Genomic DNA, 12,861 nt, shown 5'->3' with positions numbered 1-12,861 from the left:
TAGCAAGAATAAGCCTGACATCTGACTTTTCAACAGAAACTATGAAAGCCAGAAGATAATGAAATGAGTTCTATAAAATGCTGAAACATAAATGCCAACCTAGAATTTTATGCCTAGTGAAAATATTCTTCAAAAATCAAAACAGGGCTTCCCTGGTGGCGCAGTGGTTGAGAGTCTGCCTGCCGATGCATGGGACACGGGTTCGTGCCCCGGTCCGGGAAGATCCCACATGCCGCAGAGCGACTGGGTCCGTGAGCCATGGCCGCTGAGCCTGCATGTCCGGAGCCTGTGCTCCACAACGGGAGAGACCGCGACAGTGAGAGGCCCGTGTACAGCAAAAAAAAAAAAAAAGCAAAATAAAAATGTTTTCAGACAGGCAAACAGAGAAATTTTCATCAGCAGATTTTCACTAAAAGAAATATTAAAAGCGATTTTTCAGTCAGAAAGAAATTATCCCTGATGAAACCTGAAAATGCAAGACAGACTGAGGAGCAATAGGGGGGTAAATATGAGTGTAATTAGGAGACCATTGATCTTTAAAACAACAGAGTATCTTATGAGTTGAAATGCATATAGAAATAAAATACACTAAAGAATGAAAATACAGGATGAACTAATGCAAAGAACTAAAAATTCTAATATTCTGGCATTATGAAAATAGTAAAAGTATAATTCATAATAAACTTAAGTAAAGTGCATGTTATATCTTCAGTGCTGAAAAGAATAGTGAAATGTCATAGAAGGAAAAATGAAATGAAAATGGATTAATCTAAAAGAAAAAAGTGCAATGAAAAAAAGGATAGGTCAAATAGAAAATAAATAGCAGATAATCACAAATACATCAGTAATTATATTAAATTAATATGGATGAAATACTCCAAGTAAGTATCAAGATTTTCAAGCTCAATAAAAAAGGAGATGCAGCTCTATGCTGCAAATAAAAGACAAATTAAACATGAGGATACAGAAAGGATGAAATAAAAGGATGGGTAAAGACATGCCAAACAAATATTAACCCAAAGAAACCTGGAATAACTATGTTAATATCAAATAAAATAGACTTTAATTCATGAAACATTACTAGAAATAATGATATTTCATAATGGTAAAGAGAAAAATATAGAATTCTACTTCTTTTGGAACCCAATCATACAGCTTTAATTTATACTCATCATGAATTGAGCAAACTCAAAGAACTAGACTGATTTACAATGAAAGAAGAGACTTTCACATACTTGTTTCAATAGCTTATACCAAAAAAGAGGTAGACAAAAAAGATATGGATGATTAAACAACAACAACAATGAACAGAGTTGACCTAATTGACATATGTAGAACACTGCACTCAATAAGGAGAGAATTCACATTCTTTTCAGTTGCCCATGGGACATTTTTCCTGAAATTAACAATATGCTGGATCATAAAGCAAGCTGCAATTCATTTTAAATGACTAAAATCATTCAGAATATATTCTTTAATCACTGTGAAATTAAGGTTGCTATCAAAAGCAAAAGATAAGTAACTCCCATTGCTTTGAAACTAATGTTTAGGTCAAAGAAGAAATCGCATTTGAAATTAGAAAATATTTTAAATTACAATGAAATATGACATATCAAAGCATGTGGGATGCATTTAACATCATGCCCAGAGAAATGTATAGCTTTAAACATATATACTGAAAGACAATTAAGTCTTAATATCAATAATCATGTTTGTATCTCAGGTATTATGGGTAGGGAAAAAAAGCAGCAAATTAAACCCAAAGAAAGTAGAAGGAAAGAAATTATGAAGAGTAGGACAAAAAAATGATATGTAAAGCCAACAATATCAAAAGTTGCTTCTTTGAAAATTAATAAAATTAGTGAAATAAAGATTGATCAAGAAAAAGGAAAACATTATCAATATAAGCAATGAAAATGGCTGCATTGTAATAACTCTTAGCACATAATAAAGAAAATAACAATATTATAAACAAGTTCATACCAATAAATCTGACAATTTAGATGAAATTGAAAAGTTCCACAACACATAGAGTCATAAAATTGTAAGTATTTTTTGTGGTGGAAGGTGATTATGAAGGCAAAAGTAACAAGGGCTCCCAAAGGCATAAGTGACCCTATTACCACTGAAAACTCAGGAGTTCTATTGCTAAAATGAAAAAGGAAACAGTGAATACTGGAGACAAGTGATGGTTTCTGCCCCAATCTGCACCTGTGGCTGCTCATAACCATAAATCTTCTTCACACATTAAAAGACACTTTCCATCTCCCCCAAAAAAGAGCCAACTCAAATTTCCACCATGTGACTGCATACAGCTCCACAATCCAAGGACTCTAGGTCCAGATGTGATGCTTCTCTGACCCAGGACCCATAAACTAATAAACTATACACTCCCTCCCATATTCAACAGGTAAAGGCAGAGTAAGAATGGAAAAGACCCAAGGAAATAAAATAAGAGACAGAGCAAAACAAACAAAAAGCCTTCACTCTCATAAAAGGCAAGAATTGAAAACAGAGAACATTTTATGGTGAAATCTGTTGGGCAGGAAAGGCACAGACTCCCTGTCCTGGAGTAAACTAATTTCTTGATTAGACATGGATTCTGTTCTGCAAGAGGCACTTCCTTGTTCTTTATGGCTGATGGACTTGAGCCCTACTTTATCTATTATTCTCTGTGGCTTCCCTGCTTTTGTAGCTCCACTTTCTGCTGAAGTTGGTTTTGGCGCTTAGGAATGGCCAATAACAGTTGCTTGTAAAGAAGTTTCTGGTTTCCTTGCCTGAATAATGGGAGCAATCATAGCGGCCAGTAGTTCTGGGACTGTGAGAATAGGTCAGGTGAACAGAGCCCTTCAATTTTGTATTAATCCCAAACCTGTTCCTATTACCAACACACATCACCTTTGGAATTTCTCAACTGTATTTATAGATTTCCTAACTCTGCTGGCTTTTACTCTAATATGGCCTCATTTTCTCAATATATTAATATTTTTTACTGCTAAAGCCAACCTTTCTGGCTCTGCAGTGCAACCAGAAAGTTACTTATATCCATATACTTTTTCAGACATTTTTAATGGAATTTGAATAGTGGAAATGGGAAATTTAGGAAGTTAACAGTTATCTCTCTTAAATCTCATTTCATTAGGTTTTTCCTGCAGCACTTGTATTACTTTACATCTGTGTATTGTCATTCATTTTTGTATAGATATTATGGATTTCTTAAAGGATTTACAAATGTAATTGGACTAACAGGAGGACTAGTTGCTTCCACTGTGACTGGAGTGATCCTTAGTCAGGTAAGGAACACCCAGACATGGGTAGTTATTTTTCTCATATTAACTGTACAGAAAAAGAAAGTGTAAGGCATACAAAAAGTTGCAGAGGAGACATCAGCAAGAGGTGAGTTATGAGTTTTTGTGTCATATTAAACTTGGCATTCCCTCCAAACTTACAGAGGATACAAGTTCTTTCTTGCTATATGTCAATTAGTTGTGCTGGTAACTCTTTAATCATTGGTTATTGAAACAGAAGTGGACCTCTGTGATTTTTAACAATTAATGTGTGCCTTTATCAAAACAGGTAGTTGACTGGGTGAATGGTAATATAAGTAAGAAGTTATAGTTTTGTCAGGAAAGGAATGAAAAATCAGGAAAAAATACAATTTTAGAATGACCAAAAGAAACAGTTCTATGAAGGCTGGCTTCTGTTCCTATGGATGAGGTTACCTGAAATTCTCCTCTTAAAAATACTTAAAATGCCTTATGTGGTGCTGAAGGAAAATAACTGCTAGTCTAGAATTCTACAATCCATCAAAAAAAATCCATCATAAAAAATGAAGTTTAAATTCATCCATTTTCAAACAGAAACAGAATTCATCAGAAGTAGGCTAGCACTGAGAAAAAAAGCTAGTTTTTTAGGGAGAAATAAAATTAACCCAGATGGTAGATTGGAGATACAAAAAGGAAAAGAGGCAACAGAAATGATCAATACATGGATGATTCTACAGGAATATTGTATAAATTGATAGTATTATGTAAAGAAACCCCAGTTCTCAAAGCTGTTTACCTAGTGGAGGCAAAACCACTATCATCACCCAGGTGATAACTGGAAACACGTGCACGTTCCTCAACCATCACATTTATTCTGACTTTTCTTCTTAAGCCACAGATAATTTACCTGCTAACCATTAATACTAAGTTTCTTTATTATTTGTTACATTAGTTCATCTTTGACCAGGATTTATTGATCTGTTATGATGACTCTGTTCTCATACACCTGAACATGCTTTCTCCAACACACTATATTGCAAATGGCTGTACAATCTTTGCCAGCACATTTTCATGAATTCTGTGGTCCCAGAATCTAATAATATATATTCAAAAAATTTTAAATGCCTTATCAAATTTTAACAATCATGTTAAATGCATGCCTGATCTTGAGAAAAAAAAAATAAGGGAAAATTTCAGAGATTGAACATGAAGGAAGATCTTGATTCCAGAGAGGTAAATGACCATCAAAGCCACTGGCTGCCTTGGAGAAATTGCCCATCCTGGGTGTTATAATGGACACCCAGTTATAATGGACAAGCAGAGCATAAGAGATAATATCCCAAAACCACTCATAAAAGAAGAGTCAGAATGAAAATGCTGATATATATCTGTAACCACTAAGGACTACAACCTCACACCACTACTACCATGTAGCTCATATATAAACTTGGAGGAAAGTTTTGGAGGAAAATCTCCAAGCTGAAAGGTAGCAGTGTTCAGGCAAATACTCCAATTGCTCCTTGTCCCACAACTTTGGCCAAGAAGAGACAATTTGTACTCACCATGGCCAAATTTCCCATAGAGAGGAGCCTCCCGACCATCATGTGCTAGGACTCATGGTATCAGAAAGGCTAGAAACATCACTATAACCATGGAAGCTCCCTGATCAGAGAGGTAGCCTTATTAAAAAAGAACTCCAGGAGACTAGGGTGTGTTTTCTCCCCCTGAGCATGGAGCCCACTCAGCCTGTTCTTCCAATGAACTCATTCAGACCTGCTGAGCTGACTTCTCCCAAAGGTGGCAGGAAACATGGCTCCAGAACTGTCCGAAGTTGTCTCTGCCCAGTGAGGAAACTTATCTATTTCAGCCTCAGCTACAAAGGAAGAGGAAAAACTGAATAAAGACTCTTCTGAACGTTTGAAACAATAAACCAATCTTCACAATGGTTTGAGGCCCTAATTCAAATTCTATTGTGTCCAAATGCCATAAGCGAAGAATTGAATTTCTAGTAGTCCACAGATGCCTAGGAAATGTAAATAATTTTTTTTTTCTGGAGAAAGTCTAAATTCATACTCCAGAATTTCCTTATGCATAAAGTTTTGGTGAATATGCTTGAGGAAATAATGTGTTATGTGAGAGATGAATAAAAACCACCAAATCAGATCCTCAGAGATATTGGACATATATGTATATATTTAAAGAAGTAAAAGAGAGGATTGAAAATATAAATAAAATATAAATAAGAAAAAATATATAAATATAAACTTAAGAAACATAAGTTTAGGGCTTCCCTGGTGGGGCAGTGGTTGAGAATCTGCCTGCCAATGTAGGGGACGCGGGTTCGAGCCCTGGTCTGGGAAGATCCCACGTGCCACGGAGCAACTAGGCCCATGAGCCACAACTACTGAGCCTGCGCATCTGGAGCTTGTGCTCTGCAGCAAGAGAGGCCACGGCAGTGAGAGGCCCACACACCACGATGAAGAGTGACCCCCTCTCACTGCAACTAGTGAAAGCCCTTGCACAGAAACAAAGACCCAACACAGCCAAAAATAAATAAATAAATAAATAGCGTTCCCTTTAAAAAAAGAAAAAAAGAAAGAAATATAAGTTTAGACAAAGAACTAAATCTAACCTCTGGCATTTAAAAATATAAAAATTAAAAATTCAGATTAAGTACAGCTAATAAGAGAATTAGTGAGGCTTCTGCCTCCATTAATGGGAGGGTAAGTAATTTGGACCAATTCTCTTAAGAAAGACAATTTAAAAGCCTGAAAAAATGTATAAACCTACATGCACAACAATTTTACTCCTTCCATAAGGGAGTCAACAGACATCCAAAGTCCCACCTAGTTATGGCATCAAGTTCAAAGTGCAGAATGTATCACCCTTTACTGGGGGATAATGCATAATGGCCCTCTATATCAGGAATTTTGTGCTCCATCATGCTGTATACAATGGTAGCATAGCAATCCAATAGCTGCGATAAATACTTCCTTTCAGAAAAGGAGGATTGGAAAGGAAACAGCAATCATTTGTCCTTAGTAATGCTGACACACTGCTAGGCAGACATTTTGAGAGTCACATCCTGATGAATATTTGAATGTTCTTCAATCAGGCTCTGAAACAGATGAAGGTAGGGACTGGAGGGTCTTTGGAGTGGTCTCTCTTGATTAGTGTGTTTGGCATAGAGGAAGGTGAGTGAATCCAATGTTTGTGGAGCAGAGGGCAGGCTGGAAAGTAACTATTGCAGACACAATAATTTTTTGGTTCTCCTCTTGGGCATTTCCCCACTTCCTTGAAGTTAGATATATTTATATAACTTATTTTGGCCAGTGACACATGAGAGAAAGTGATATGCATTCATTCTGAAGAGAAGCACTGAGAACTAAGAGGCCACTCTCTTGGACACAGCAACTGGCAACAATCAGAATGTCAACTGCAACTCTGTTGACCAGGATCCAGGAATGAAGAGATGTGGAGCATAACCTCTAGCCAACTTGCTATGGACATTTAGTTTAAACAAAAACCAAATCTCTGCCATTAAAAGCCACTAGGAATTGCGGGGGGCTGGGGGGTTATTGGTTACTGTAGTATAACCTACTCTATATTGACTGGTCAGGAGGATCTATCCTCCTGGCCACATGAATCACCACATGAATGAATCACATTAAGAAAAAAATTATAGAAAATACAACATATGTGGACTCAGTGAGAAGGCCCAACATACATTTAACTGGAGTTCCAGAAAGCAGAATAAGACAGAAGTTAAATTTGAAGAGAAAATGATTGTTTTCTAATTTTTCAGAAGTATAGCAATTCACATCTTTAAGAAGTCCATTAATGACAAGTAGGATAAACAAAAGAAATCCACAGTTGCACACCTCATAGAGAATTTACAGAAAAGACAAAAAGAAAGTCATACAAGCAGTGAGAGAAATAAGAAAGGTTGCCTTCAAATGAACAACAGTTAAACTAATCTCTGACTCCTCATCCACAAAAAAAGAAGCCCAGAAGACAGTAGAATGATATCTTCAGTATACTAAATGAAAATAACTGCCAACTTAAATTTGTAAACTCAATGAAAATATTTTTTTAAAGGAGATAACATATTTCAAACAAACAAAAATCAAGGAAGTTCAATTCATTAATGGACATTTAAAGAATGTTTTTAAGCCTAAGAAAGTTGGAGGTACAAACAGGAATGAAGAACAGTAAAAGTGGTGTGTGCAAATCCACTTATTTACTTATTTGTTTTATTGTACAAAATAATAAAAGTGTCTTGTGGAGTTTTAAAAAAAACTATGTGTATAGAATGAATGAAGTAGAGTAGACAGTAACAATAGTAAATTAATCAGGAGAGGTAAATAGAATAAATTATTCCAAAGACTTCATGTTCTCTTGCCATAGGATAAAAGTATTAATAGAGTTTTGTGCACCAAGGATACATGTTGTAATTTCTAGGGTAATAATTTTTAAAATACAGAAAAATGTGTATAAATTTCAAAGTAACTGGAAAATGAAATAAAAAGCACTTTCTTTAATAAAAGAGGGCAAGACACAAGAGAAAAAGCAATATAGACCAGGAGTTGTCAATGTAAAGCCAACAAAATAAGTAGGTAAATTAAGATACATCACTATTTATTCACAGACTACAGAATTATTCTCCAGCTTTTGTTTTTAAATTGCATAAGTGTGTGTGTTAAAGTAAAAACCACATAACATAAATTTACCCTCTTAACAAATTTTGAGTGTATGTTACAATATTGTATAGTTAGTATTGATAACTATATGCACATCGTTGTATAATAGATCTTTAGAATTTTGTCATCTTGCATGATTGAAGCTCTATACCCACTGAACAAGAACTCCCTGTTTCCCCTCCTCCTGGACCCTCTAATTTTTTAATACATAAAGATTAGTATTAAATTTGGGGGGTATGTGTATTAAAATTCCAAGACATAGAGTGTGGAACTTTCAAACCAGGAGAGAGGTGAAAACATGGAATAAATTTTTTTTTTAAATAGGAAGCAAAAGCCCCTCAATATGAAAGAAGGTAAGAAATGGTGTGAGGGTTGGGGGTAGGACTATAGGTAGAAGACAGGACAAATTGAAAGCACAAAGGCAGATGGTAGAAATAAATCCAAATATACCAAAGATCACAATAAATATAGATGGACTAAACTCTGCAATTAAGGGACACATTTTGTAAGACTAAAAACAAAAGCCATTCATATGCTATTTATATATAAAATACATACCTAAAATAAAGACATAGAAACATTGAAAGTTGTAAGGACAGCATAAAAAATGAAGTAAACATTAACCAACAAAAGATGATATTATTATATTATCAGGAAAAAAGTTTTTCTTTAAGCAAAAATACTAGAAACAATGAGAATCAGCTACTTAGTAGTTTACAGTGTATATTTCCCCAGCAAAACTATCTTGTTCAAGTCTTAGCTCATCTACTTATAAGATATGTGACCTGGAAATGTTTCTTAATCGAAGTCTCAGTGTCTCCAGCTGTAAATGGCTAAGATGACATAGAAACCTCATGGTGTAAGGTAATTACCAAATCAGATCATGTATGCAAGTATCAGATGTTTATGTGTTCAATGCATAACAGCTATAAGTATTTTTAGTCTCATATACTTTTAAATCAGGAAAAATAAAAGTGTGTTTGCTATCCTATTGTTTAGCATTCTGAAAATGTTAGCAAACACAATTGTCAAGAAAACTTAATTACGGATATATACAATGTAAGTGTAGAGGAAAAATATAACATTATGTACAGAGAATGCAATTGTCTTCCTGGGGAAAAAAAAATTAAAGTTAGGTAGCATACTGTGGAAAAATCTAAAGCACAGTATCAACCAATATTGCAAAATACCTATGGGTATTTTGAAAATTGTACAAAGTCCACAAGAAGTCCTAATTGTACAAAGTCCAAAAAGTTGCTGCACACCTATTGAGCAACATCAGTGAAAATATTAGATGGGAGAGGCACGTCAAGTTTCTAGGTTGGAACTGTATAATATCACTTATATGTGGAATCTAGAAAAATGGCAGAGATTAACTTATTTGCAAAAGAGAAATAGATCTACAGATGTAGAAGACAAACTTATGGTTACCAAGGGGGAAGGGGGGGTAGGATGAATTGGGCTATTGGGATTAACATATATACACTACTATATATAAAATAGATAACTAATGAGAACCTACTGTATAGCACAGGGAACTCTACTCAGTGCTCTGTGGTGACCTAAATGGCAAGGAAATCTAAAAAAGAGTGGATATATGATTCACTTTGCTGTATAGCAGAAACTAACACAACATTGTAAAGCAACTATACTCCAATAAAAATTAATTTTAAAAAATTTCTAGGTTGGACTTCAATTCCAAATCGCAATAGATTCTATTAACTTAAAATTACCACAAGCTTTATTATTTATCATTAAATTTCTAAGCACATCTTGGTTTTTTCCTCCACTTTCTGTTTGCCTACTACCTGTCAAATTTGGCATGTTTGATTATAGAAATCACTATGATTAAATATATATGTAATGTCTAGTTTGTCAGGAAACATTGTTTTATTTTTTTCAGTGTCTACTCTTAATTATATTTTAAATGAAATTGATGATGATTTAATAATGGTCAAGTTCTGAAAAGAATACATTCTATATAATAAAGTTTCATTTCAAACCAGAAGGAATGGATTGATTTTTTAAAAAACATAGTGGCAAGCCCACCTGAAAAATACAATTACACTCTGTTCTCATATTTACCCCCAGGTTAATTCTAGGTGATTAAAAAATGTAAATGAAGAAAGGAAATAATAAAGATACTAAAGTAAAATAGGAGTTAATAATTATTTAAGCTTTAGGCAGGACATCCTTGAAAAGCATGGCACCAGAGACCAAAACCCAATCACAATGCATTTTACGTTTAACTACATAAAATTTAACCTCAGCTGATGAAAAAGTAAAGGGCAAAGTGGTAAAGAAAATCTGAAACATAACTGAAATTTAATGTCATCTTTGAATATGGATTCCAAAAATAAATTACCTGTGCACAGAATCCACCAACATATTAAAATATATATGACACCATGATTAAGTAGGCCATTTTCTGTGAAAGTAAAAGTGACTCTATCTATTAATAAAATCTGTTAATGAAACTGATCATATTAATAGGCTGAAAGAGAAAATGTGTCAACAATTTTTATAAATAAGGAAAGCATATTTGACAAATCTTATTCAAAAGCATTGCTGTATATGTAATTAACCACCAATATATTCAAATTTATATCAACAAAAAGTGAAAAACAACTTTAAAGAAATAAGGGATGCTTTTGTAAATTTTATAAATCTAAACTCTGGATTACTAATCAGTCAGTAACAGTTATGATATAGTCAAATATTTCCTGATATGCAAACATGTTTATGAGATATTTCTAAATGAAAAACCATATGCATTCTTGGCTTTAGCACTATATACATACAATGTCCTTTTTGTACATGAAAAATTATATATAATAGATCTAAATCAAAACATGGAAAGATAAATAATGATTATCTTTGTAGAGTGAAATGGCTTTTTTTGTTCCTTATGGTAGTGTTTTGCTGTGTTTTAGTGACCTGCATTGAGCCTATATTAATTTTAATATTACATTTTAAATGTTACAAAACACAATTTATAATTTTTTGCACTTTAATTCCTCAGGATCAAGATTCTCCCTGGCTTAAAATCTTCTTCATGATGGTAGCCAATAATGTGATAAGCCTAATCTTCTACCTTATATTTGCTAAAGCAGAAATTCAAGACTGGGCTAAAGAAACACAAAACACTTATCTCTGAAGGTAAGAAGTGATCCGATTAAGGGCAGATTTTGAAGCTGGGGATGCAGGAAATAGAGGAGCTAAAGATGGCCCCTGAGCAAACTGTGGTGTTGCTGGCTGAGATGGGAAAAAATATGGGGTGCAGGTTTGGGGGAGAAGAGGGAACCATGTAAAGTCTGAAACTATTTGACATCCTGATGAGATGGCATGCAGCCCAGCGGATATACCAGTCTAGAATTCTTGAGAGATACTGGGGCTAGAGATATAAATTTGTGAGTCTGGGCCTCTCTAACATCTAAAGGTGAGGAAGAGAGGGGGATGCTTGCAAGGGAAACTGGGAAGGGCCTTTGGTGAAGTAGGAAAGACAGTTGAAGAATGTGGTGTCTAAGAAGAAAAGTGAAAAAGGTGGGAATGAGTACCCGTGGTAAATGCTATCAAGGGGTCAAATTATATAAGGTCTGTGAATTTATTAATGGGTCTAGCAAGAGTTACTTTAAAGGTGATCCTGACTAGAGTGGTTTTCAAATGAATGATGGAGACAAAGCGTCCATTAAAGTTCAAAGGAGAATCTGATATTGTGCCTTTCTTCTCTAAACTCTGTCAGTGGTAAATAAATAAATAGGAAAAATGTATTTTTGTAGAATTAGTTCAGCTAGTACACAAATAAGAATTGATAGATGTAGAAAATCCCCATTTTGCAAACCCCAGTGAATTAAGGGATCTAGGGTTGAGCATCAGTGGCTGATATCACAAAGAGAGACATAGAGACATTGTGTACATCCTGGTGAAAAAACGCACCACCATCAAGGTCTTGCTAAAAAGATCAAACTGAATGTGATCAAGCCTCAGGATACAGCTACTGTTTTCTAATAAATACAGAAAATAGAGAATATGTTGAACTAAATCCTAAGGATATCATCAGCAAATCTAAACTGTCTTATAATTGTCTTTAACAAATGAATTATAAGGAAAAAGAAGAGTGATGGAGGGGGAGTCTCTGATTCAAAGAGACTTAAAAGACATACAAAATGGGGCTTCCCTGGTGCCGCAGTGGTTGAGAGTCCGCCTGCCGATGCAGGGGACATGGGTTCATGCCCCGGTCCAGGAAGATCCCACATGCCGCAGAGTGGCTGGGCCCGTGAGCCATGGCCACTGACCCTGCGCGTCCAGAGCCTGTGCTCCGCAATGGGAGAGGCCACAGCAGTGAGAGGCCCGTGTACTGCAAAAAAAAAAGAAAAAAAAAGACATACAAAATGTTTAAAAACTGGCAAAACTAAAGTTTACAGTGATACATATGTGGGTAATAAATCTATAAAGACATGCACAGAAGACATTACACTAAATGTCAGGATAGTCATTGCCTGTAGGGGGAGGGAGAGGTTGTGATTAAGAGAGACCACATGGAAAACTGCTGGGATCCTGGTGATAGTCTGTTTTTCATATCCAAAGTTATGATTAAAAGAGTGTTCGTTGGGTGGAGACTTTAGGGTTCTCTATATAGAGTACCATGTCATCTTCAAATGATGACAGTTTTACCTCTTCCCTTCTGATTTGGATACCTTTTATTTCTTTTTCTTGTCTGATTGCTATGGCTAAGGAAGTGGAGACAGCAAGAATAGATAGCCCTATAAAGGAGAGCTGAGAAACGTTATGGTACAGTGGGGAGTTTTTTATATGTTTGTTGTTTTAGAATTAGATGTAATAGTATATAAACTGATGGTATAATCTAATAGTGAGGTTTCACAATATTGGAGAGA

At 35.0% G+C, this 12,861-nt stretch overlaps 1 protein-coding gene across 1 annotated transcript in view; it reads left to right on the top strand.

Moving 5' to 3' along the window:
• The window catches only part of SLC17A1 (solute carrier family 17 member 1), a 63,641-nt gene extending 52,518 nt beyond the window's left edge, over nucleotides 1–11,123 (top strand). Inside the window, exons 11-12 of the mRNA XM_027128186.1 lie at nucleotides 3,203–3,293; nucleotides 10,989–11,123. Coding sequence (XP_026983987.1) covers nucleotides 3,203–3,293; nucleotides 10,989–11,123 — 226 coding nt within the window. The remainder of the gene's footprint in view (nucleotides 1–3,202; nucleotides 3,294–10,988) is intronic.
• The last annotated feature ends 1,738 nt before the right edge of the window (nucleotides 11,124–12,861 follow it).

The sequence above is a fragment of the Aethalodelphis obliquidens genome, unplaced genomic scaffold, assembly GCF_003676395.1.
Source record: "Aethalodelphis obliquidens isolate GAN/ISIS:26980383/991018 unplaced genomic scaffold, ASM367639v1 scaffold34, whole genome shotgun sequence".
Taxonomy (NCBI): Eukaryota; Metazoa; Chordata; class Mammalia; order Artiodactyla; family Delphinidae; genus Aethalodelphis; species Aethalodelphis obliquidens.
Note: the sequence above shows the minus strand (reverse complement) of the source record. Positions and strands in the feature narration are given on the sequence as shown.